The sequence below is a fragment of the Macaca fascicularis genome, chromosome 4, assembly GCF_037993035.2.
Source record: "Macaca fascicularis isolate 582-1 chromosome 4, T2T-MFA8v1.1".
Taxonomy (NCBI): Eukaryota; Metazoa; Chordata; class Mammalia; order Primates; family Cercopithecidae; genus Macaca; species Macaca fascicularis.
In genome coordinates this window covers 73,349,807-73,357,500 of record NC_088378.1, presented here as the reverse complement: position 1 = coordinate 73,357,500, position 7,694 = coordinate 73,349,807, and the positions used below count along the sequence as shown (strand labels likewise).

At 32.4% G+C, this 7,694-nt stretch overlaps 1 protein-coding gene across 7 annotated transcripts in view; it reads left to right on the top strand.

The window, feature by feature from the left end:
- The window catches only part of GRIK2 (glutamate ionotropic receptor kainate type subunit 2), a 700,667-nt gene that overhangs the window by 554,024 nt on the left and 138,949 nt on the right, over positions 1 to 7,694 (top strand). For all 7 annotated transcript variants that reach the window (XR_012433589.1, XM_005552268.4, XM_074037392.1 and 4 more), the window contains one exon: positions 1,543 to 1,760. Coding sequence is in view for 6 of the 7 variants with exons in the window: in XM_005552268.4 (XP_005552325.3) it covers positions 1,543 to 1,760 (218 nt within the window). In the remaining variant the exon portion in view is untranslated. The remainder of the gene's footprint in view (positions 1 to 1,542; positions 1,761 to 7,694) is intronic.

Below are 7,694 nucleotides of genomic sequence, written 5' to 3'. Positions count from 1 at the left end.
TTTGACTTTATTGGTGTTGTTGTTTTAAAAAAATAAACAAAACAAAACAAAACAAAACAAAAAACACAAAAAAAGCAAAATAGGCAGCCAACGCTGCTCATCATCTTGGGATTATTTAGTGTTTCAGTGTCCGAGTGTGTGTCTGACAGGGCCTAGGAGCAACTACATCAGAAAGGTACTTTTCTGGTTTGTTTTTTGTTTTTTTTTTTTTTTCCTTACAGAGTCGTAGGCAGAATCTGGAGCTGGAGTTGGCTGTCATGTCCAAGTTTGACTGCTTTTAAAATTTTGTTTGTTTGTTTGAAATTGCAATGGTAAGATGAACTGCAGTATAAGATGGGCTGTTTTGATATAGTGCAGTCATAATACCACTTATTTTCCAAGCTTCATGTGAATAATTTGTTTTATTTTTTATTCCATCTAAAGATGTGTTACCTTACTGCATCAGAGATTATACTAAAGATATGACTGTAAGTCCGTCTTTGCTTCATTCCATTTTACTCAAACACAAATAAAATTAAGTACTTTGTAGCCTATGCTTTCTTGATAGATTCAAAATGATTAAAAGTGAATAGTAAAATGTGCATATCTACAAATTTAGTACACCTTACTTATAAAAAATTGTACATGTTGATATATGTTTATTTAAGCATTAAGAATATAAACAATGTGGTAAGCTGTAATTAAACTTTAAATAACAGACCAAATTTTAAAATTGGTAGGATGTTATCTTATAGTCTAAATGAATTAAAATTAATAATAGTCAAAAGTAAAATATAATTCTCAGATCCCATTCTTTTATTACGACAATGAGCAGGCAACTCCAGCCATACATTCTGATATATTTATAAAATATTTATATATGTGTAAAAATAAATGTGACGATTTAGATATATATTCATATTCTAATTTTTTAATTGATGCTAACCATAGTGATGGGAGATATTTGCTTATACAGGAGAACATAATTTATTATCTTATTTTAAAATAAACCCTACATTAAAACCCCACATCATTTCAAGAAGTGTGGGTAATAGTAGTTATTTTATTATTATACATAACTTTAAAAAATAACAAGATAAAATGTTTGAGCTATATGCACATGAAAAATGAAATTTACAAAAAGCTTAAGAAATGGATCCAAACGTATATTTAAGCACTTCCTCTGAAACCCTCATAACTAACAAAATATGAAAAAAACATACATGTAGTTTACAAACCAGAAAGCTTAAAAATTCTCTTCTAATGCTATTTTTATCAAAAAATGTTTACTCATTAATATTTTAATTGGAACTTTGCATCATCTCAGATAGAACTGGAGTCTCCTGTCACTATATTTAAACAAGAATGTCCTAAAAGATTGTCTATTTTCTGAAATTAGCCTCTGCTCTCTCAATGGTTGCTGCTTGTTTACTAAAGTAATATGTAAATCTTTGATTTAAGCTTTTATTACACAGTGATTCCATTCTGCCACTGTGACCAAAAGTATCTGATTGCTGATCAAATTCTCTATATTCGTTTCACCTTTCCCCCACTCTCTGTTAGGTTCTGAGCTCATGCCCAAAGCACTGTCCACCAGGATAGTGGGAGGCATTTGGTGGTTTTTCACACTTATCATCATTTCTTCGTATACTGCTAACTTAGCCGCCTTTCTGACAGTGGAACGCATGGAATCCCCTATTGACTCTGCTGATGATTTAGCTAAACAAACCAAGATAGAATATGGAGCAGTAGAGGATGGTGCAACCATGACTTTTTTCAAGGTAAGTTCTGCTGGTTACCTGAAATTTACAAATTAAAATGATAGGACACAAACTTCTTTCGATTCACAAATGTAAGTGTGTAACAACGCTGTTATTTGTGCACAATTCTTAATAATAGCATATACCTCAAGGGGTGGAGAGTTGTACAACTGAACATATGCTCATCAAGACCAACCATTTTAATCTTTGAAAATGCTAAGGAGGTTTTGCTTTACAATATTTTATTCCTGTTTTGAGGAAAATCAGCCCAAGTGTAACATTTTTTCCCAGTAAGTTTTTCATTTTGAATAACACAGAATGTATTTATTGAAACTGTAATAGTAGGATGTTCAGATTCTACAAAACTTTACTATTCCAGAAGAATAGAATGATTACTTGGAAAAATGTTTCCCATACACACATTTACTTTTGTTGAAATGAGGCAAGATTTAAGGGCTAAAAATACAGAGACATTTCTTATCATCTATACATTCACCAAGATAATATTCTGGGAGACACAGAGTTGAAAGGGGCTGTCCCACTGAACTCACAGTGGTTTCTACAGAGACAGCCCTGTGGAACATTTAAATGAAAGTGTGCTTGTAAAAAGTTTCTGTCATGTAGAGTGCCTTGCCCTCCTCTATTTTTTCTCTCTTCTCCTTACTCTGGCCCACTCACTGGGCCAGAGTAGACCAGTTGAGGGATTTCACTTTAGGCAGCTATTATCACTTTATAATTCCTTTTATATCTTACCAAGTATTTTTACATTTTTTGTAGCTTGGGCAAATTTTTACACATTGATATTTTCTTTCTGTGTTTACAGAAACACAACTGACAGTGCAAATGTGCAGTGGAAATAGTAATTTAAAAACATAGATTAATTCAAGATATAAAATAAATTATTTCATGAAGCATTCATCAAGTTCCTACTGAGTGCCAAAAGTTACACCACACATTGAGTATTCTAGTTCTCACTTTCGAAGAGATTATAGTTTAGTTGGAGACAGAATAATAAATTTAAAAAAATCACTGAATTTGGTTTTATGTGACTTAAGTCAGTATTTTGTCAAATTATTTAACTTTCTTTGTAAAAAATTTATAAAAATTAATCAACTTTAAAATAAACTTCTGGACATCCAATTTCCAAAAAAATAAGATAAATTAGATTTAGTCAAATATTTTAAATTTAATTATTTTCAAAGTAAATTTCTCATATGACTAGATTAAGTATTGGATATGGATTTCACATTTACTTGGAAAATCACTGTTATATAATCAAATTTATTGAATAATGAAATATAAGCAAAACATTACATTCAGTATTGTCCTATGTGACTATATTAATTGCAATGGATCAGTTTTTCTTAATTGAATATTGAGAATTTATAAAGATTTCCTTTCTTATGAAACTTGTTAATATTTTTGTGTTTTTGTAAAGAAATAAGCTGTTAGGCCAGGCGCAGTGGATCATGCCTGTAATCCCAGCACTTTGGGAAGCCAAGGTGGGTGGATCACTTGATCCCAGGAGATTGAGACCAGACTGGGCAACATGGCAAAATTCTGTCTCTACCAACAGCACAAAAATTAGTCTGGTGTGGTGGCATGCACCTGTAGTCCCAGCTACCTGGGAGGCTGAGGCTGGAGAATCACTTGAGTTCGGGAGGCAGAGGTTGTAGTGAGCCAAGATGGTGACACAGCACTCCAGCTTGGCCAGTTGGAGTGAAATCCTGTCTCAAAAAAAAAAAAAAAAAAAGGAAAATAAATAAATAAGCTGCTGAAATTGCTAAACGTGCATTGTTAGTGTCAACAACTTGAAGGAAGTGAATGCGTGATGCATTTAAATTATTCCAATATCCAAGTGACTTTTGAATTGAGTTTGTAAAATATGATAATACAAATATTGTAACTAACACAAAAATTTGACACCAGAAGTGTTTATTTCTGGTTCATAAACATTTCTGTTTTAATTTTTTTCCAGAAGACTCAAATATTTTGTTTTAAAGTTCAAATATACTAGTAGCAAAGTTCATTTTTGAAAAATCAATTACCAAACATATTTTTTTCTTTATAAAGTTTTTATTTTTAAGCTTATTTTCTTAATTTTTTGTCTTTTCATTCTTTCATTTTTTTTTAATAGTTCAATTGCTTTCTGCTGTGCAATTTTTGCCTACTTTCACTTTTCATTGCTACTGACTTTTCTTCTTACTCCTTTTTAACTCGCGTTTTTCTCTCACATACAAGTGCCTCCAGTACCTTGAGAAAATCGACACAACACAGATTTCTATTTCCAACAGCACCTGTATTATTTCTTTAGACTTGTGTCTGGAATGTACACAAGTCACAATAAAAAGCACACAGTGATAATCACTAAGTTGACAACTACCTTGTGTTGCTAATATTATCACATGCTGAATTCTGTTTTCCTACTGAAACAGGAAAAGAAAATTAGAATTCACAGGAATACATTAAATATTGATTTTTTTTGGTGTTTTAATGTAGCCTTAAAATATTCTAATTTCAATTTCAGTATTTCACTTGTTAAGTATATAGTTATACCAGCTATGGTATGAAATTTAAAAAAAAATTCTAGCAGTCTAGAATTCGAAACTACGTACTCATTTTTAAACTGTACAATGAACCAGAGACTATTGTGTATTTACATTTTATACGATTCTTTCATTTTTCAATTAACAGTCACACATACAAACACTCTAGGGAGCACCCTTAAGGCATTGACTTCTAAAGGAATCTCCATCTTGTTTTTACTAATTTAGCAAGACCCTGCTGTTAACTAATTGTTCTGGAATACTTCCTTCCAGAAAATTATTATAAAAAAAAATGATACAGTTTTGTTACTACTAGCAAGAAGAGCTGGCTCCAGATATCTGGTGTTAAAGGGTGTAAATACTCAGTATTGCAAAGACATAGCAGAGTTACATAGCTGTTCTTCAACATTGCATAATTCCATGTCCAAAGACCATGATTGATTTTGTTCACTGAGCTCAAGGTGCTCAAAGTATATTATCTTCAAGAAAAATTCTTCCTTCTTTTTTTCTATATCCATTACACACCACACAGACTCTCCTCAGAGATAAATATAAAGCCATGACTGGAAAAAAATAATTCAAAATAGGAGATAGTGGTTCTCACGTTATTTTCGTGTAAGTAATGGAAAACTGCATGATATCACCAATATGTTCTTAATCATATTTAGATAGTAAAATAGATGACAGTCCAGGAATTTTATTAAGAAACATTAAAGGAGGAGTCAAAATGTACTTGGAATCAGGGAATTTAGTGTACTAGAACTGAAATTTCACCCCAGGGCTAACCATTATGCAAAATGTTACCAAGCAACAGGAACATTCTTTCCTCCCTGAAGTATAAAGGCTAGGAGAATGGAAGTCTATACATTATAGGATCAAAAATCACTCAGCTATAGCTTGTAGGTGTTATGGCCTCTTTTGAGAATTCTTGTATTTTTGAAGTGAGTCACATGTTTTACAAAATGATACTGAATACCCTTGTTTATATGAAATCCATGACTCAAGTTTTCCAACTTTTAGAAATTTTTTTGTCTGGATTTGGCCTACCTGAAATTTCTGACTTTATTATGTATACTAATACATTATATCCATCTGAAAAATATAGTGTCAAAGGAAGAAACACGTGCTCTTTTGTATGGTCATTAAATTGTTGGCACATATTTTAAAAATGTAAGTTCCATCCAAATTGATGTATTCCAGTCCTGTGTTGCATTCTGTACCTTTACATGTCTTTCTCCAGTGCCCATTATGCTCTTTTTTCATCCCTATCCTTCTCTACCAACCTAATTGGTTATAGTCTCTTTATTCCTTAGATTCTAATCTATACATCACTTATTCCAGGGAAACTCTCCTGACCCTTTTCATACCTAAATTACCCAGTCTGGGGACAGTGCTCCTCTTTTACATCCTTTTTTATTTTTTTATTTTTTTTTTTTTTACTTACGTTATTGTTAAATTACTAATCCAAGATGTGTTTTCTTGGTTCCTGTATGTTTCCACACTCTATGGCACAGCAGGAGAATAGGGATTGAATGAATCTATATCATTCACTTTTATACCTCTAGTTCTTGGCACTGAACTTACACATCTTGAGCTTATGTTAATCATTAACTGTCACAAGAATATTGCTTAACAAACAGCCAAAAACTTAGTGACATGTAATACAAACCTTTATTTATCTTCCAAGTCAGCTGTCCTTCTCACAGAAACTTGAGAGCCCAAATTTCTACATTTGGAGACTCAATTCCTTCTACACCAGGGTGACAGTGCTTTTACCAGTACAGTTTCTTCTTAACCTTTAAATGTGTCTAATTGAATCTGCTTATACTATAAAAACCAAACACGCTATTCTTTTAAAGGCATGCCTCTCTTCAGACTGAATCATTGCTACTTTGGGCTAGAAGATCTTTATCCAAATGAGAAAATCTACAAGGTATTGCCTTGACTTTTTTAGAGGTTTTAAGAAAGCATCTAAGGCATCATGCTTAATTTGATTCTTAATTAAGGCTTGTGGCCATGTTGAGAAAATTTTAAGAACTTTTGCTGGTTCGAGACACTGAAGATTAGAAATACGTTTGTTATCCAACCATGCAAGTTTTATCCCCTCTACATCACCTCTAAATTCAGCTTGCAAAGTGGTCAGTTCTTTTAAATTTTATTTTCCTCTCCTCCTCTTCCTCCTCTTTTTCCTTCTTCATCTCCTTGCTGTTGTTTTGATTGTTCTTTTCTTTCTTGTACTACCTTACCTGTAGCTAAAACTAGCCAGCTGATACTTTGAACATTTTGTCATTTTGTTTGGCTATCTTTTGGCTAAATCCAAATGATTATTAGTTCATTTTCTACCTTCTAAGTCACTACAACTACAACATGTAATTAAAAATAATATTTTACCCTATATTCACGGATTCCTATTTTCCCAGCCTCCTCCAATGATATTTGATTATTATCTGCTATGTGTGCCCTAAGTCGATGCCACAGCTTTTCTTTATTGCAGCACCTTGCTACTTTTGTCAAATTCCATACAGTTATCCATTGGCACAATGAATTTTACATTCACTGATGGAAAACCTATGACAGAGGCTTTCAAGTATAATGTGTGATTATGTGTAAAATTTTATTATTCTATAGGGTAGTCAAAGGTTTATCCAAAACATAGAGCCCTCTATAGCTTTCCCATTTTAATTATCTGCTAAAATTCATTGATTTTGAAGTATAGGTAATTAAGTTAGGAATGAAAAACAAGTGGGTTATTCCATCTAAGGTAAAATGTTTTAATTTTTGGTACCGAGCAAAAGAGGATTTTTCTCGGGAGATTTTTCTCTTTCTTGTTTTCTCTGTCTCTCTCTCTCCCTCCCTTTCTTTTTTTTTTTTTTTTCTTTTAACTTCTACAGCCTTCCTCTGCAAAATACATTCTAAATTCCAGCTCATTTATCTTCAGACAACTTCTAAGGAAGGTAGGAAGCAATTATCATTATGCTCATTTAACAGATGAGGAAACTTGTCCACAAAGAGGTTAAATGACTTATTAATTGTAAAGACTATAACCAGGGAATGCATAGTATCACAATAAAGGTAATAACCAAAGATATAATCACATAAACCATCGTGACTCAAAAGAGTTAAGTGTATTAATCATTTTGGCTCACCCACATAACCTCAACTGCTTGATTATATTAAGTTTCTAAAACATTTGCCTTACAGCATTGGAGCAGATACAGCTATAACATGTTCTTTATAGTCTGCCACTTATTCTGATCTTACCAGTTCAATAATCTTCTAAAATTAAGTTCTGCTGGGGTGATAACATATGATAATATATGATGGGGTGACAGTATATGTTTTGAAGTCTGAATTGCTAGTGTGGCATGCCTGCAATAATTTTTTTGAGACCTTGAGTGATTTTGCTTTA